The sequence below is a fragment of the Anthonomus grandis genome, chromosome 19 (genome assembly GCF_022605725.1).
Source record: "Anthonomus grandis grandis chromosome 19, icAntGran1.3, whole genome shotgun sequence".
In the NCBI taxonomy this organism is placed as follows: Eukaryota; Metazoa; Arthropoda; class Insecta; order Coleoptera; family Curculionidae; genus Anthonomus; species Anthonomus grandis.
This window is the reverse complement of record NC_065564.1, coordinates 3241094-3260249: the sequence shown is the minus strand read 5'-3', so window position 1 is coordinate 3260249 and position 19156 is coordinate 3241094. Positions and strand designations below refer to the sequence as shown.

General features: G+C 40.5%; 2 protein-coding genes across 3 annotated transcripts; one reads left to right on the top strand and one right to left on the bottom strand.

Annotated features, from left to right (window-relative positions):
* Window positions 1–653: 653 nt before the first annotated feature.
* Window positions 654–14719, top strand: LOC126747727 (zinc finger protein 502). 2 transcript variants are annotated; one of them, XM_050456524.1, is made up of 9 exons: window positions 654–1016; window positions 7187–7389; window positions 7453–8034; window positions 8093–8363; window positions 9056–9265; window positions 9326–9566; window positions 9625–9798; window positions 9854–10047; window positions 10108–14719. In XM_050456524.1, exons 1-9 carry the CDS (start codon window positions 929–931, stop codon window positions 10263–10265), a joined length of 2121 nt encoding a protein of 706 aa, XP_050312481.1. In that variant the 5' UTR covers window positions 654–928; the 3' UTR covers window positions 10266–14719. The 2 variants fall into 2 exon arrangements, with proteins under 2 accessions (XP_050312481.1, XP_050312482.1); XM_050456525.1 differs by having other exon boundaries at window positions 656–1016; window positions 8093–8279.
* A 2093-nt stretch (window positions 14720–16812) lies between these two features.
* On the bottom strand, window positions 16813–18274 carry LOC126747188 (zinc finger protein 239-like). Its single transcript, XM_050455690.1, has 2 exons — window positions 18258–18274; window positions 16813–17947 (listed from the first exon to the last, which is right to left on the bottom strand). The coding sequence occupies exons 1-2, from the start codon at window positions 18272–18274 to the stop codon at window positions 16813–16815; spliced, it is 1152 nt and encodes a 383-aa protein (XP_050311647.1).
* Between the last annotated feature and the right edge of the window lie 882 nt (window positions 18275–19156).

The following is a 19156-nucleotide window of genomic DNA, read 5'->3' as shown; positions in this document are numbered from 1 at the left end:
ATGTATAAAGCAGGTAGGTGCTGCACGGTCTTTCTAGTATGTATATAGTATGTTTAAGAATTCTTGTAACAATCCTGTTGTAAATAAACGCCTTCTTTTTTTTTTTTTTTTTTTTTTTTTGTAGATAATAAGCTTTTGAGGATGACGTCTTGCTCTAGGCAATTTATTTGTAAGACCTTTAGTTTAAGAGATGTTGCATCCAATGTCTAACGAACAAGCTGCCGAGTGTTCGTTCAGCAGCCAGTTATTAGTGCTCGATCCGTTTTTCGAAGAAATCTCAGTTTCTGTTCACTTTACGAGAAAAATCACTATACCAGTTAATAATGTGTAAAAGTCGCAAGTCGTGGCGTTCGTTGCAGAATTCGAGGTGATCCTTCTTAAGTTAGTTAAGGCGTGGGTTAAGTCGTTTCGGCCCGTACTACCATGCGGCAGCAGGAGGAATCAATCCATCGCCGAAACCGACCCATGATCGCTAGCACGGTGCAATTACCAAAAGAACGTCGTCGACGTCGTCGGTGGCGTCCATTTCCCCTCCTCGTTCCCTGCGCCCCACTCGCCAGTCAAAAACCGGGATCCCCTCGGACGCCCTCCGTCCTCCTCCTCCACCGTCGACTGTGGCGTGGAGCGCCGACGTCGGATTCAGGGGGGAACTTCTTCGGGTTTTTCGAAATTGTATGCAACTCGCTGCTCGTGCAACACGCGCGTCATCGTCGTCTGATGGCGCGTTTTGTATCCAATATTATACGCGCCCAACAATAAAACAATCATCATCCACATCGCCGCTACTAAACGACCGCTCCCGCTATCATAATAAGACGACACGGTGATCCGGTGATCGGCGACCGAAATTATGTGACCAGTGATTCTGTGATTTTTGTGATTTTTTTAATTTTTTTCATTTTGGGTTGAGTCGGAAAATTTGGGAATTATGGCGATCAACTTCTCGGCCTCGTTCGCGGCTTGTCTGGCCGCGGGACTCAAAGTGCCCAGGCAGATCATGTACTGCATCTCACAAGGTAAATTTAATACATAAGTGCATCAAAACGACCTAATTATTACCCCCTGGATTCTCCGATCTAGTTTCTCACATAGAAATCAACATTCTTTAACTCTCGTGCCTTCAAATTAAAGATTCCCTGAATATTTCCACAGTTTCTTTAATGTTGTGGATCTGCAGATCATTTACCCTTCTAGGGCAGCCTTCTTCTTCTCCCTCCTTATAATTGACGAATTTCTTATTACAGGAACAAATATCTTTTTAGGGTGGTCTTCCAGAGTCTTCTTGATCTCTCAAAATTCCCTTTAATCTCTTGCGACCTTTATTCAGATATTTCCGACACTAGCCACTCAGGTTCTCCTAATCTACCTCCGTTCCAAGGAGTCCCCAACCAACTCAAGACATCTTTTCTGGTTCTACAATCTTTTAGAGTCTATTTCTTAAGATTTGTGTGTCTAAAATGCACGTTCCACATTTGTAAGCACCCCAAGAGGCTATAGTATTTCTAAACCAAATGAGGCATCTTCCACGGGGTGCCACCCAAAGAGTTCACAGCCGACGTCTGTTATAACCAAGCAAAACCTTTTGGCACCAACACCAGTAAGTAGAAATCCAGAAGTTAAACTTTAACCTGATCCCAGACCCGATTTATCGGATTCCAAACGCGTCTCTCTATAAGCATTCGATCCAGAAAATCACTCTCCCTTCCCGGGAAAATTCCTGGAAAAAAATGTCCCTGTGAGGTCTCCCTGCGTCCAGATGTTTCCGGTTTTACGCACCGCGAAAGTGCGTAAAGTTTTCCGGAAAGTGCGGGTCAGTGAATCCCCGCCTATCCACCCCGGCGACGTCCTCCCGCCCACCCCGAAGGATCGAAGAAAATGCACGGAACAGACGGGAAAGCGGCAGCACGGGAAAATCGAATGATTTCCCGTCTGGTCGGCTGCTAAGAGACTTAATTCGAAAATAAATTGTTAAAAAAAAATTGTTGTTTACGTCTATTTTTAGCGAGATATCGGACACATGACATTTAAGAGTGATAAAAAATGCGAGATTTTAGAGAGGCTGGTCAGTTAACTTAATTAGTCGCTTAGCACGAGATAATTTTAATTAATTCATCGTATGGGATGATGGTGAACTATCAAATAAGCCTGGATTGCTTCCAGAAACCTCGCATAAACTAGACCCTACTGTTTGGACAAATTACATAAAGATCTAAGGTCAATTTCCCCGAATTTTCGAACGGATTCCTCAATGCTAAGGGAGTAAATGATCCAGCCTGGAAAAATGCATTATTCCGCCGCTAGTTTTTCTCACCTCCTCGCCTCGCTGTAACGGCGCCGTTTTTAGTTGGTTATCGCGCATCCCTCTTTCTACCAATCAATAAATATTGCAAAATTAAGGGCCACCCGCATCGCCCCATAAATATTCTGTCTCGTATATAAAAGCTGCATTGTATGACATACGAGCTTGGGAATATCTTACATGTTCTCTAATAAGTCCGAAGCCCGTTATCCGATTTCGAATTGGTTTCCAGCTCTCGATAGACGATATCCTGAGGAATACTTTAAGATATTAAATATATTTTTAAGTGAAAAACTCGATCAGTTATCCTAGATTTTCTATAGGCATGTCTAGTGAAACTAGTTTCATCTGACTACCTCTCACTTAAGCTCAAGTTTCTTAAAAGCCATTCAAAAGAAAAATATGAAACGAATTGCGCTAGATGAAGCATAAAGTTTCCTTTGAATGCTGAAGGTTGCAAAAAAATCCAGAGGAAACCTTAGCAGTTATCCGAGTTCAAGTCCAGTGGACAGTCCAATGACCGATCTCGAGTGATCTCCTCTCACTAAATCCTTAGTATCTCAAAGACTACTGAGGATAAAATGATGAATTATATAGGATTCGATGCCAGAAAAAAAGCCCTATAAATATTGCCAGGGGTACAAAACAATCCAGATAAAACTTTTCCAGTTATCCGACTTCCAGTCGTTGACAGTTCAACAAACGACTGCCCAATCACAAAAAGCCATGCTACTGGAAAGGAAAAAAGAAACAAATTACACTAGATAAAGGAAAGAGCATCCTGTGAATTTTGCATGGTATAAATCAATTCAGGGAAAACGTTTCCAGTTATTTGACTCTAAGGCCAGTTGGCAGTCGAATGAGAGACTCCTCTCAAGATACTTCCTCCCACTAAAACCCAAATATCTCAAAAACCACTAAAGAGAAAAATATGAAACTAATTGCGCTAGATGAAGCGCCCTGTGACTGCTTAAGGTTGCAAAAGAATCCAGACGAAACTTTACTAGTTATCCAACTTCAAGTCCAAGGACTGACATTAATAGACCCCCTCTCACTAAATCATAAGTTTCTTAAAGACTACTGAGGATAAAATGATGAATTATATAGGATTCGATGCCAGAAAAAGTGGCCTATAAATATTTTCAGGGGTACCAAAAAATCCAGATAAAACTTTTCTACTTATCTGACTTCAAGTCGTTGACAGTTCAATGAACGACTGCCTCTACCTTGTTTTTCACTCAAAAAAGTCCAAGTTACTGAGAAGAAAAATGAAACAAATTGCACTACACAAGGGAAAGAGCATCCTGTGAATTTTGCATAGTATAAATCAATTCAGGGAAAATTCCAGTTGACAGACTGATCCCAACATACTTCCTCCCACTAAAACCCAAATATCTCAAAAACCGCTAAAGAGAAAAATATGAAACTAATTGCGCTAGATGAAGCAAAAAAGTGCCCTATGACGGCCCAAGGTTGCGAAGAAATCCAAAAAAAAACTTTACTAGTTATTCAACTTTAAGTCCAAGGACCGACGTTAAGTGACCCCCTCTCACTAAATCCTAAGTATCTCAAAGACTACTGAGGATAAAATGATGAATTATATAGAGTTCGATGCCAAAAAGAGTTCCCTATAAAAACAATCCAGATAAAACGTTTCCAGTTATCCAACTTCACGTCGTTGACGGTTCAATGAACGACTGCCTCTACATTGTTTTCACTCACAAAGCCCAAGCTACTGGAAAGAAAAATATGAAAGAAATTGGACTAGACAAAGGAAAGAGCAACCTGATAAATCATTCCAGGGAAAACTATTACAGTTATCTGACTCTAAGTCCAGTTGGCAGTCGAATAAGAGACTTGCTGCTTTCAACACTAAAACGCAAATATCTCAAAAACCACTAAAGATAACAACATGAAACAAACTGTGTTAAATTAAAGAATAAATGGTTTATAAATGTAGCTTAGAGTAAAAGCAATTGAGGCAAAACTTTTCCAACGTAATACTGTCTAAGGTCTCACTAGAGCCTCTCCATCAGCCTGACTGTCCTCAACTCCAAAGCCCTTCTTGAAAATCTTGTTGCTCATTCATAGGTTAGGTTATCAACCCCGGTTTACCCCATTTACCCCAAAAACACCGGTTTACTTTCTAGGAAAAGTTTTCCCCCGCATTCCATGGCATCAGCTGCTGCTGGTTCATGGCCTCTGCCGTTTCGTCCCCCCTCGCGCCCGCCTTCTGGTACGGCTGCTGCGTTCATTAACTCCAAAGTAACTTTGGCGAGTAATAAGAGAGAAAATAAAATTGGCCCGAAGGCCGGCAGCGGCAGGATCTGGATGCGGTTGCGCCCTCGTGTACATACAAAAACACCAAGACAACAAAAACATGGAACGACGACGTCGAGATGCAACCTTATAAGTGCGACGTCCCGACGGCGGCGTCGTGACGCATCGGGAACGACGGCGTCGTGCGGGTCAGTGATTCCTGCGGGAGTCTATGCACTTGACGATCATTGCCGCTCTCCTTGTGGTTAATTTAACATTAATTCATTAAGTGGAGAAACTCGAGTGAAGCCTCCTTCGGCACCTCCTTGAGGGCCACGTTTTATCCCTAAGGAGAGAGGACTCACCAGTCCATCGTTTTTCAGCAGACAGACCCTTCACGCGGGATTTCGAATGTTCGGTGAACTCTGTTGAAATGTTACCGCACCGCTCGAGAGCGTTTGACCTTGTGCACATCTCGAGCGGTCGTAAAAAAAAAAAAAAAAATCGGCCCCGCTCTCTAGACAATGCACCATCCAGACACACTGAACCCGTTTCGGCGGAACCTCTGACTCAAGTTTCGATTCTGTTGGCCGTGGCGCGACAACCGTGGAAGTCCGACAGTTGGAGGTGGCCCGAAGACTGAGTTCTCTTCTGGCCTCCGTAAAAGTGCCAAAATAGCCCTGAAATCTTGAAAAAATCGCGGTCTATATGCGAGACTTCGTTGGCCGGTCTAAGCTTTACTGCTGCAACAGTAATTATTGCAATTATCGCAATTTATTGTTTAGTTTACTCGCTTGTCGACGTTAAGATATGGATCTCGATAATGCATGAAAGACACCATTTAGTGCCCTTACGACCCGTACGTTCGGGTTCCTCTTCCGCTCTATTTCGTATTCTGAAACAAAAGCTGCTTAACGTAGTTGAGTGCAAGAATGTTGCTGCACCATTTTTTTTGCAATAAAATTCGCGGTTTCATGCTAGTTGGGTGGAAAATGGGAATTACTCACCGCTCGTTTTATGGTCGACAGTATTTCCACAGCTCGTAAGCGATTTGTTATAAAATTTGTCTCGATTTCTAGTTCAATTTCTCAAAAACCACTGAAGATATCCAGGATCAAGCCCCAAAAAAACCTTCTCACATCGTAACATTTTAAAATTAAAAGAATTCGTCGTCCATTTCGCTCATAGAGACCTCAATATGATTTTAAATAAGACGAAAAACAAGAAAACATCGTCTCTTAAAGTCTCTCACACAAGACTTTGTGTTTGTTTTTCTCCTTGTTTTAAATTTTATGGTTCGACACAGTTACACCAGATGACAAAATAAATAAATTATTGCTAATAAAAAAAAAACACCGGAAATATTAATAATTAATAACAATATTTATATGCTTTATTGCCCATTAGACGGCGTCCCAGATATGAGATTTCTATAAATTAATAGAGTTTAATCTCTTTTTTGCCGTTGGAGTTTGATCGCTTGTCTCTCAAATGTTGCAGTTCAGCAAAAAGTAAGAGACCACCATTTAATTACTGCTTAGGCAGCCAGTTTGTTACACTTTTTGCCAATTTAATGCAGGATACGAAGAAATTTATGTCCGGTTATGTTTGTTTAATGATTAATCGACAATGGGAACTTTTATAAGTTAATAAAGATTCTTATTGGCAGTGACTCTCGTGGAGTCAAATCTGGTCTGCGAGCGGGCGTTCTCTCCCCCATTCCCGACGAATTAATTTTCACGCTTAATTAATTAATTAATATTAGATAGCAGTTATGAAAGTGCTGTCGTCATCTAAGTTTTTCTCTTGTTGTGAAAGTTTTCCAAGAGAGCGTCACAGTTCTTAAGCAGGAATGAGGCAATTTCGGAAGGTTAATACCCGTTAATATTTCTACTAGAATCAGAAATGCACTCGGTATAGTACCGATTGCAAGAAGATTAATCCATAAATAGCATTAGCAACGTTTACGGCCATTAGAGTCTTTTTCCAGCGGGCATTAAATTTATAACCAGTCGAGATGTAAATTGCGGCCAATTTATCGCGGACCTGCTCCTCTCCGACTGTAAATTATATTCTAAATAGAATAAATTGTACGGAGTTGTAGGCAATTGTACGAAATTTATAAGGGATGTAAGACAAGGAATAGTTATTTTCATGTTGGGCGCCAAAAATCCCTTACCAAAAAAAAAAAACTTCTAAGCCATTATTTATAGGGAATATCTGATAGTACCTAAATCCCAAAACAAGAAAGACATTAAGGCTTAAGCCCTTGTTTCTAAAATTTCAGCGTCTTTTCTCTAATCTTAATCCCCGAATCTACACCAAAACCTAAATATAATCAGGCACCGGGCTATAAAGCGTTGACGGGGTGGGGTAGAAGGGGGACCCTGTCGGGGCACAAAGAAATCTAAAATCCGCCTGCATCTCTCGCTTGGCACCAGCAGCAGCAGCAGCAGAAATGCAGACGGAGTGGCCTTGAACACGACACTCTCGGCCACGGATTTTATTCGACCACACCATCGGGGTTCAGCAACTGCTCGGATGCAGATTTAAGACGTATATTTACATCGGACAGTGGTGGCGCATCGGTTATTCTTCAAAATTAAAATTTTCGAATTTTTCTTGCAGACACAGCGGCACCGTACGTCCTCTACAAGGATGGAATGGACAGGGCGCAAACGCAATGGGGACCGCAGGACGTTTATCCTCCCCCGCAGCAACAGCCGACACCCCAAGGGGCGGCCAGTCCTCCCCATCAGGCGATGGTACCGACTCCGGTGCCGCCCTTGGGGGTCGAAGCTGACGCTGTGACCTCGAGGGATCAAGTCAGCGTAAGTTGTAGTTAACGCGCGTATAATTCTTCGGGTGTGCGTTGACTATTGAAACACTTGCAGAGCCTGCCGTCCCCCGCCCCGTCCCCTTATCCTGCCACGCAAGCAGAACCTGGTCGCGACGACACCGATCCGATCCAGCAACCTCCAGAGGCGCCTCCGACGATGGACTTGGAACCGAGACCTTCGTCGCAATGTTTTCCCACAGCCACCGACCTGGTGGTACAACAGCAACAGCAGGCGGCCCAGCAGCAACAGCAACAGCAGCAGCAACAGGCGGCCATCACCGCCGCCCATCAGCAACAGCAAGCTTATCAGCAGTACGCGCGCGCCCCTCCTCCTGCTGCTCCACCTCCCTCGGTCCCTGGTGTACCACCTCACATGTTGGGCGCGAATTTTTCAGCCCTTCAGTATCTTAAGCAACCAGGGATGATGCTGAGCAGTTTGGGACCCGATGGAGGTGGTCAATTGGACCAGTATACTTCCAACATGCAAGACGCGATGAGGGGCGCGTCCCTACCGGACGTCATACAGCAACAGCAGGCCAATTTGAAGAAGGCGACCAACGGTTTAAGCGGCGAACTGAGGCTCTTCAAGTGTCTTACTTGCGGGAAGGACTTTAAACAGAAGAGCACCCTGTTACAGGTTGGACTTTGAGTCATTTTAGTTCTAACATTTCAGTGTAAGGCATAATCATTTCCAGCACGAGCGCATCCACACCGACAGCCGACCGTACGGATGTCCGGAGTGCGGCAAACGTTTCCGGCAGCAGTCGCACCTTACGCAGCACCTGCGCATCCACGCCAACGAGAAACCGTACGCGTGCGTCTACTGCGAGCGCACCTTCCGGCAACGGGCGATCCTGAATCAGCATCTGCGCATACACTCGGGTGAGAAGCCGTACGAATGTCCGGAGTGCGGGAAACACTTTCGGCAGAAGGCTATTCTCAACCAGCACGTCCGCACACACCAAGGCGAGGCCCTAAAAAAAGAGGCGGGCGCAGGCCACTCTCGCGGCGGCCCTAGCGGTAGCACATATCTTAAGCACCGGTTGCCTGAAGATCACCACGGTCGGGGAGAAATCTTGGAAGAGTTTCTTGTAAGGCAAAGTGCAGTGGGAGGCACTTGGTGTCTGGGTTGGACATATTGTCCATCACCTATCTTGAGGAGTTCAGAAGATTCGTGACAATGGACCTACTTTGAGGCTTCACAATCCGAAACAGAAGCCCCAACCATGGACTTGGTGACAAATCTGGCATTCTTGGATAACCTGAATCATAATTTCCATATTTTGCCTTACAATGAAGTGTTTTTCATTCCTTAAGGAGAATAAAACTCCCCGACCCGGGTTTTCAGGCACACCAAAATAAATTCACGTATATGATGTGGACGCAGGCGGTTGGAGTGGTCTGCTGCTTGTTTTCCACACTTATCACGATCTTTTCACTAGAAGTTTCGAAACCAGCAAATGTCGTTTCAATATTGCCTTGCTGGTTTTGTAGCTTCAAGGTTATGGTTTAATTTTTCCTGCCCCCAGTAACATATTTTGCTTTTGCGCACCTTCACTGTATAAAACGTTCTGGCACGAGTCACCGTAACAAATAATTTTTTTTTGGGCAGACTCTCCCAAAATCGATCCCGATTTTACCGAAACATTTCATTCCAGACGTGAGCCCGCACCTGGTGTTCAAGAACGGGATCAACCCGACCCTCTGGCCCCAAGACGTACCTTTTCCTCCCGACGAGGGTAAAGAGGAGGTCACCTCCACTTACGGAGACAACGAGAACGGACCGAATAACGAGAGGACCAACTGTTTCTCCCCTAACGGGGTTGTCGGCAATTTACAGTATCCTGCTTACTTTAAAGACGCGAAAGGTAAGTCCGGGAGTCTGTCCGAACTTCTAATCGGTAAAGAAGCAATTTCCGGCTTTCCAGGTATGAACCATTCGGTATTCGGTCCGGGTCCGAACTTCAATCCTCTGCAGTATCTCAAGCAGGGCCAGGGAGGTGGTAAGGGATTGCCAGACATCATCCAGCACGGTCGATCGGCGGGGATGCCGCTATACGTTCGCTGCCCCATCTGTCAGAAGGAGTTCAAACAGAAAAGCACGTTGTTGCAACACGGCTGCATACATATCGAGAGCAGGCCGTATCCTTGTCCAGAATGCGGGAAGAGGTAAGGAAACGTTGAATTTCCTTCAAAAAAACTTGCATTGCAGCCATTTCTTACGCAGATTTAGACAACAGAGTCACTTGACGCAACACTTGAGGATACACACCAACGAGAAGCCTTACGGATGCGTGTACTGCGGTAGGAACTTTAGACAGCGCACCATATTGAATCAACATCTGCGCATCCACACCGGTGAGAAGCCGTATAAGTGCACGCAGTGCGGGAAAGACTTCAGGTGCTTTCCAGATTTTGACTCTAATATTAAGATGCTTATTGGGTGAATTTTTTAGACAAAAAGCGATTCTGGATCAGCACACGAGGACGCACCAGGGCGACAGACCGTTCTGTTGTCCGATGCCTAACTGTCGGCGAAGGTTCGCCACCGAACCAGAGGTGAAGAAGCACATTGACAACCATATGAACCCACATGCAGCGAAAACTAGGAGGGACTCAACGAGTTCCGACGGAAAGTTGCATACAAATGGTAAATCTGGAAAATGCGCTTTTATGCGATTGAAATGAGTTGGGTTTTATCGGTTTTCAGGGATGTTGCCTCGCGGTTTGACGCCCAGTAGTGTGGTAAAGCCGGAACTGTACTTTCCGCAGTGCTATCCCACCTTCAATCCTCCCACCAGCGTGGCGCAGTTTCAAGCGGCTATAAATCCGGAGTTCAAGCCGGCCAACGGGCTTCCCACCCAGTGACTAACAGCTGGCTGGCAACTGGGGCCTCCGTGTATAGGTTAGATGGTCGAAGCCAGCGAAAAAAATTCAACTTTCCCAGTTGTCAGCTGATTTAAAGAAGAAAATGGTCACCGCAACAGCAAGGACTCTTCAGCACGTCGTCCTCGTCGTCGTTAGTTAAGTAAGTCTTTAAGTTGTATTTATTTTTAATGTTTATTTGCTAGTTATTTAAGGGAATAGAATCTTCTATATTATAGATATTTCCCCATGGTGAAACAAATGGTGCTGTTATAAAACATGTGGTTTAGGGACGCGTTCTGAACGCGGAAAATTCATTTATTTAGGCGGAAAATGGTCAATTTGGCTCGTCAATTACATTGAAGTTTTTTCTTAAATATCCCACTTCTGAGGCAGTGTTCTTGCCTCACTAAAATCCAGTTTTTTTTCAAAAAGTACTTGGCTAGTTTTGATAAAAGTTACTGTCCAGTGTGAGGAAGAGTGTTCTCTATAAGGTTCTTAAAAATTTAAAGAGATTTAATTCAAAGTTTTAAAAATATCCCATGCCTTAAGCTACTGCCTTAGAATATAATTACCAGGAGGTGATGGCAGCACCTCGAGAGTTAAAACTTGACCATTTTCCGCTAAAATAAAGACAAAATTTGTCTATAAAACAGAAATAGTGTTATTTTTTTGTTGTTATTAAAAGTGTCCTGATCACTAGGTGGCAATACGTTCTGTGCACAACAGAAGCCGGTACTGTTAAAAGTACCGATTCCCCCTCCCCCCGGGGCGTGGTCCACGGACCGCGTCCTTTAAAAAAAAAACATTATTATGAATTATATTGTTGTAGTACTTTAGGGTTACGATATGTGATCTCTCTTAAATGTAAAAGCAAAACAAGTAATAAGATAGAACTGTTTGACGGGTTCTAACTTAAATATGCCAAGCAACTGTGGTTAAAACTTCCATATTTTTACAGAGTTATAAAATAGTACCTCTACAGATTAAATGTTAAAAAGGAACAACTTTTAAAAGTTCGCCCAGTGCCTACGCGACGCAGCTCCAAAGAAACTTGTTTTTTAGTAAGGGCTTGTTAGGGCACACCAACCTTATCGTCATCATCTTCTTTTTCTATTGCTATCATTGTTCTTCTGATAAGTTTGGGTTGAGCTAACGTGTCCACTATGTTAAACTTTTGGTCAAACCATAGCTGCGTTCTAAACCAATAATTAAAAAAAAAACAGAATATTTTTAAAAGTTGTTCCGGGTGCAATAGAAACAAACCTATTTTTATAATCAGTTAAACAATAGTTACACAATTTAATTCTACACGGTGTCTTTATATTTGGTGACTATTTTGGTCCCATTTTAAGCGAAATAGTTGATAACAAAATATGATTTTGTTTTTTAAACGAATGCCTGTATCAGATTTTTAACAAAAAAAATATGGTGATGGTACCGGAAACTCAACTCTATACTTGCCGTTTTTATACATATATATTCTATATATACACAACTTGTATAAGTTAATAAAGTTTAGCTTTTTTATACAGGGTTTATACACCTACATAAGATATACTTTATTACATTTTTTTTGGGGTTAGAGGCGGAAATCTCAAAACCAGCGTTTTTTTCCGTGAGTTATTTAATACACTTTTTCGTTCCACAAATGCAGTGCCTCAACGATAATGAATAGTGATAAATAAAACATATAATATAATAATAGTTATAATAATAATATTAATAATAATAATAGACAAATACTTTATAATCAAAATATTTTTTTTATTTATCAAAGTTTTTATGAGGAACTATATAGGGTTTAGTAGAGAGACTTCCTCGACTTCCTCGAAGTGGTGCAAGGAATTCTCAAGAAAAACCGTGATAATTCCTTATAAAACTATATAATTTAGTTAACAGGATTACAGAACCATAACCTGAAACGGTAGTTTCAGGCACTTTCCGTCCCTAACTCCAAATCCGGTGTTGGAACTCACTTTTTACCATGTACACTGCAATAGATATAAACTATACAAAACAAAATAAATATTAAGGTTTTTTGTTACTGAAACTGTTAAAGTTATTGTTAATTTGTCTAATTTTTACCAAACCAGTTTTTTGGATTTCGGCAAAAGTTGGAAACTCGTTTCCACGTAATTTTTTAGGACAATTGCAAAAAAAAAATTTAAGTTTAGGTCGTACGCGAGGGGGGTCCCTCACACCCTCGGACTTAACTTTGGAAATTCACCATTTTCGGACCCTCCTCGTGCAAATAGATGTGTAAATATATATGAAAATCCTCTTTAGGTCCCGTCAAAAATTATTGAATAAATTATATTAGCATAGAGACCAAAAAAAAAACACGTTTTTGGTATTGTGTATTAAATTTTTTACGTTTTTTCTTTATCATATTATAGATTTTTTGTATACGATTACTTTTAGACAGGTAACAGAAACATATACAGCGGTTATGGTTTATTTCCGTCTGGTTAAAAAGCCTCACGTTTCACATACAGATCTACGAAATAAAAATGCAAAAGACTACTGAAATTTAAAGTTCCAAGACTTTCTAACCAGACTAATAACATTTGAGCTACAAGACTTAAAATCGTGATAGCTTCTATCGTTAGTTCTAAGGGTAGTTTTCCTTGTAAATAGTTTTATCCCCCTCCATGGTTTTTTATTACAAGTGTGTTTTGTTTTTTTTATTTTTTCTTTTTTAATTCTTGTAAAACAATGATATTTTAAAGGAAGTTTGTGATGTGTGATATATCCCAGTTTAAAGGGTCTAATAATTGTTTTTTTTTTTGTTTAATTATTATTTAGCTTAATACGTACTGTATGCACGTCGTCGGTAGTTAAAAGAAAATGCACTTAGGACGTTTTTCGCTTAAGGGGGTTCGTTGGGGAAAAACTGAAACCACTTTGGATCATTCCAGATCGACTCTCGATGGCTTTGGGACAGGCATTCCATTTTTTGCATTTATTTCTGAACCCCCTGAGGCCGCCACTTTGAAATTGTACCAAACATTTTGACCCATATTGTACTAAATTTGCAGTACTACTTTTTTTTGTTTTCAGTAGGGTTTTAATGAACAACGAACGGTTTTAGGCTTATTAAACTCGTATGGGGCAAAATGTTTCTTCTTTTTTTATAACTATAGATTAACTACCCCTCGTATACAAAAATTATAAATAGTTTTTAAGGATTGCGCTTTAAAAAAAAACCTTGTAAGATACTCTCTGTCTCTCTATCTCTCTCGCTCTCATTCATCAAAATTTAATATTAGACTCACTTCTCATGTATGGATGGTGTGGCGGGGAGGCCTCACCAAATGTATAAAATTTTGAAAAAAAAATTTTAGCTGTAAATTTGGATCTCCAGGAAAATGTATTTTACTAAGTGCCATAGCTTTAGGATTTTCCAATTTTTGGAAAAATCAAAATAAAAAAGACCCTAGATCCGTATTGAAAAGTACGCAATTTTGTATTTGAAATTGTAATCTAACAGTATTTTTTTATTAGGACGAAATTATCAAAATTCTAGTCAGTGTAGCGAAATTTTTTGAGAAAAAAAAGTGATAAATCGTTGATTATTTTTTTAATTTTTCGGATATTGTAGATTGATTAAAGATTGTTATCGGGTTTCGGCATCGTTGATTTTTCGTTTATTTATTAGCGCGTTATTGTTATGGGAAGCAAATACAAGATTGTAGAGCGATAAGTAGGTTTTATGACCGCTGAATAATACTCAGAAGTTTTTTTTCTTATTTTGAAAAATACTCCATACGTATCACATTATTTGGTAGTAGTATATAGAAATTTCCACACAAAATAGGCCAGGCAGTTCTTCTCCAGAAAATAACTTACTTAAACTGTTTAGCCATTTTTGTGCGTAAAATTCAAGTTTATTTGAAATATGTTGCCACAAGCCTAACAAACGTAAGGGAAAAACCTAAAATAGAATAAGACTGGGATATTACGAAATAAACAGGGTTATTTCACAGATTCGGTTCTTTTCAGTTCCAAGACAATCTTTAAATCGATATCGACTCGTCTTTTTCTGAAATTAGATTAAAAATTTGAAAAAGTATTGCGTCCAGCATCCTTCAAAAAATTAAGAGAATCATTTCAGTTTCGGTTGGTTTGTTCCGTTTTATTAAAAACAAATTAATAAATTATTTAATAATTTCCACCAGTACGAACGTAAATAACCTCAAATAGTTACTAAGTGCTCAACCACAAATGTACAATAGATTTTCTTTTATACAATAAACGCAATAGGAAAATGGGCTGGATTCATTACGGTTCAGGTAATGAGTCTGTTTCATGACATGTTTTTGCTCAAAAGTACAAAACCTGTAAATACCGGAATTGTTTTATATTATAAATATATTCTAATAGAAAATGGAGTATGTGAATGAATTGATTCTCTTGGTAATGTATATTTAAATAAATATGAATGTATTTGTTAATGTTTTGTGTGTTTTTTTACCCTTCCCAATAAACAATAAGAAAAATTCAGATCGATGAGCAAACCACGAGTTTTCAAACCAAATATCAAGAGTTCCAAGGCGATTTAATGAGCAAATATTATCAACGTACACAAGGTGTCTCAAAATTGACGCCCGTGCTTCTGGAATTTATAAGTGAAAAGATTTTTGAATGAAACATTTCCTGATAGGTAAATTAAAATATTTTCAAATAATTTATTTAATTAAAAAGTCATTATTTTGTTGGGACTTTTACCTAAATTGTTTTTGTCTGTAACTAGCAACAGAGGGGAAATTTAATTGAGGGAGTTGTACTGTTCAAAAGTAGATCAAATAGACTGAATTTCTACCAAGTTTCATAGATTGAAATAAACCAGGAAGAAAGTTATAAGCATGTGAAATTTGGCAAAAAGGAACTTTTACCTAAATTGTTTTTGTCTGTAACAAGCAGCTGTTCAAATTTGATCAGACTTGATTCCTACCAAGGTGGATTGTAAGGGGTGACCCCATACCATGGCCACCTAGACCGCCGGATCTCAATCCCTTGGAATTCTTTTTCTGAGGCTATCTCAAGGAAAAAAATTTATCTCGAGCCCGTTGTAGATCAATCAGCGTAAATTTTAAGACACCCTGTATAATAAATAATAATGGTGCAAGAGCTGTGCTCTAAGATACTTTCATTGAGATTCACTGTTCCACTAATGTTTTTGCCAATTTTTAACCACATTTTCTCTCTCTGTGAGATAATCAGCAAAAAAATGTGGTACTCTATCGAAGGCCTTGGCTAGATTAAAAAAGATCGGCAAACTATTTTTATATTCGTGCATTGAATTGTTTATTAAAAAGGTTAGTTTGTGTACTGCGTCAGTAGTAGACAAGCCTGAACGAAATTATTATTTGTATGTGAATTAAGAAATTTTCAAGTCTGTTTTTAAGCTTTTTTTCAAAAACTGTGTTACAATAGACACCTTGAACCTCAAACGAGTCGAAAATATAATATTTAGAATATGATTAAGAGGCGTTTTGAAATACCACTGATCTAAAGTGCTTTTCAGGTATCTGATATTCTTATGATAACATGAACCCTTTGAAAAGATATTAATAACTTCTAAACTTTACCAGATAAATTCCTGAAATAAACAGTATCTTTTACTGGAATAATGCAGCTCAGTCATAAAAAGCATACAAACTCATAAAACTGTTCACTCTTCGTGCATCACAAAAATTTAAAAAAACTAACTCCACGAAATCTTAAACAAATTCAGATCCAAGTCATGATTTTTTAAACAACAATCATCTTTGGAAAACTTTAATAACGTTTAACTCTTAACAGATAAATTCATGAAATAAACGGCTTCTTTCATCAAAATGGTGGATCTATGCAACTGCACAGCTTTAGTACACCAACTCATAAAACTTTTCACTCTTCGGGTATCAGAAGAATTAAAAAAAAATAACACAAAGAATTCTTAAGCAAATTCAGATCCAGGGGGTCATGATTTTTTAAACAACAATCATCTTTGGAAAAACTTTAATAACTTTTAACTCTTAACAGATAAATTCATGACATAAACGGCTTCTTTCATCAAAATGGTGGATCTATGCAACTGCACAGTTTCAGCACCGAAACTCATAAAACTTTTTACTTTTCACGCATCAGAAGAATTAAAAAAAACTAACGTCACGAATACTTAAACAAACGGAGGCCATTACTTTTCAAACAACAATTTAATAAATTAGTAAATTCCTGAAATAAACAGTTTCTTTCTACAAAATGGTGTTGCTATACAACTGCTCAGTTCGGTTTCCAAACTCTGCACACGAAAAAATCTTAAACCACGAGTTCACGTACAAACAAATTATTTATTGCCTTAAACATCGACAGAGAGATCAGGGGGGAGAAGTCTTCTTCATTCATCCCTCCTCTGCTGCTCCCAACGACAACCTCTCTTCATTAGGCTCTAGAGTGCACCACTTCTCTGAAGCCAGTCATAACCGAGAATAAAAACCACTATAAAAAAAAACATAAAAAACCACTATATTTATTTATATAAACAATTCTAAGTCCCTTTTGTTCACTCTTTATTATCCAAACAGACTTTGATATGGATCTTCAGCCCCTGGTTGGTGGTGAATCCCTTCTGGCAAATCTTACAAACGTAGGGCCTCTCTCCGGTGTGCCCTCTCAAATGCACTTTGTACGGTGTCCATTGCCTGAAGCTCTTTCCGCAGTAGCCACAGGAATAAGGTCGTTCCCCAGTATGGGTTCTTTGGTGGTACGTCAGCACGTACTTGTGCTTGAACCCTTTGCCACATTCCAGACATAAGAAGGGTCGGTCCTCCGTGTGCGATATCTTGTGCTTCTTCAGATTATCGGAGTCTTTGAATCCTTGTCCGCAGGTGTCGCAGAGGTAGTTCTTCTTGGTGGGCTTCGTGGTGGTCTTGGTGTGGGCCTTATCCTGATGGTACTTGAGTAAGTTGGCCGTTTTAAACTCGGTTTTGCACAAGTTGCACCAAAGCAGCGATGGATCAGCGAGGATATCAGCCTTGTGCATGCACTGCTGGTGTCTGAGCAGAGATTTCTCGCCGAAGTACTCGTTGGAGCACACCAGACAGATCTTCTTTTTGGTCTCGTCGTGGCGCAGCATGTGCTTCTTCATGTTGGCACTGTTTGTAAAAATTTTCCCGCACTCTTGGCAGGCTTTCGGTTGCATGTGGCTGGACCGTAAGTGGCTTAGTAGGAATTGGATCTTGGATGCTTTATGGGTGCACACGGGACATGGCAGCTTGCCCTCCTCCAAGTGGTTCTCCATGTGGAAAAACAGGGCTTTCAGGGAGCGAAAGTTGTCGGGGCACTTGGGGCAAGCGTAGGTTTGGGCGATGTGGATTTTCAGGTGGGTTTCAATCTCGGTTTCGCTGAGGAATCGTTGGGAGCACACCTTGCAAGTGTACCAGTTCGAGTTGGGGTCCAGTTCGTATCCGACCTCCTGGATCGGAGTCAACGAGCTGTGGAATTGTTGATGGTGCTTCAGTTTTCTTCTGCTGGTAAATTCCAGTTGGCAATTGGAGCATTCTAATGGCTCCTTGGGGTATTTTTCTTGAGTCGTACAAGATTTTTGGTGTTTTTCGAAGGATTTTAATGAGGTGTAACGTTTGTTGCAGCTGGGGCAACACAAATTAGGCTTGCGTCTACTTTGCTTTAGGAGGACCCTAAAAAAAAGATTTTATGTTCATGTGGCTTTGCTTTGAGGGTCAGGGAGAACAGATTCTGGCTTAGTGAAAAAAACATACGAAAAGCAAGTCAATTTATTAAATGGTAACAATATTAAGTTAAGCACATATCAGATCTCACTCTTGATGCTGAGTTCTTCTTTCGAATGCTTCGCGTTCTCGTGCCACATCAGCAACTCCTCATCCTTGAGAAACATTAAACACACCCGACAGCGAAATTTCTTTATTTCCCCTGTTTCGGTTTTTAAATGGATGCGTACGAAGTGCCTACGAAGGTTGGTCTTCTTACCAAAAGTTCGTTCGCATCTCTTGCACTTAAAGGGTAAAGAATTGGCACCCTCCGTAGTATTCTCGGTTCCAGGGGAGGCAGACTCTGACTTGTCCAGGATTTTTTCGGAAAATTCGATCAAAGCATTAGCTGCCACAGTGTCTTTATCAGTATCCAAACTTTTTGTCAATGTTCTGCTGGTGGAGCAAGATTTTTGTAGTTCTTCTAAGGGTTTTATCGAGATACAGTATTTATTCGACTTTATTTTTGATTTTGGGGCTCCTAGTGGTACGGTGCATCTATTTCGCTTTGGGAGGGACCTAAAATTGGGGCTGTTAATGTTCACACAGCTTAACGTGGGCCTCAGGAAATTCTGGCGTAGAGAAAAAAATTACACAAAACATAAACGGTAACCATATTTAATACGGAAACTACATAATTAAATGACATTAATAAACGTCACTCTTAGCACTGCGTTCTTCTTTGGAATGCTTGGTCTCCTCGTGCCACAACAGCAACTCCTCATCTTGGAGGAACATCAAACATACGCGACACCTGAACTTTATCACTTCTCCTGTTTCCGTTTTCAAATGGATGCGTAGGACGTGTCTACGAAGGTTGGTCTTCGTACGAAAAGCTCGATCGCATTTCTTGCACTTAAAGGGTTTAGAATTGGCACCCTCCGTAGTATTTTCGGTTCCAGGGGGCGCGGACTCTGACTTGTCCCGGATTTCTTCGGAAAGTTTGATCAGAGCATTGGCAGCCACAGCACTTGCGTCATTATCCAGATCTTTTACGTTATTAGCGCCTCTTTCTGATGTTTTATCTAGAATGTTTTCTTTGTCTTTGTTTCCAGGCGGTTCTTCCGGGCTTGGTGGTTCTGGAGCTGCCTTGTCTGAGGCATGTTTAAGAACGTGCCT

Bases quoted from the DNA above. Each gene is read 5' to 3' on its own strand.
- LOC126747727 (XM_050456524.1), top strand. From the start codon at position 929: ATGGCGATCAACTTCTCGGCCTCGTTCGCGGCTTGTCTGGCCGCGGGA. The intron at 1,017-7,186 runs GTAAATTTAATA...TTTTTCTTGCAG, and splicing joins CATGTACTGCATCTCACAAG to ACACAGCGGCACCGTACGTC. The intron at 8,035-8,092 runs GTTGGACTTTGA...AATCATTTCCAG, and splicing joins AGAAGAGCACCCTGTTACAG to CACGAGCGCATCCACACCGA.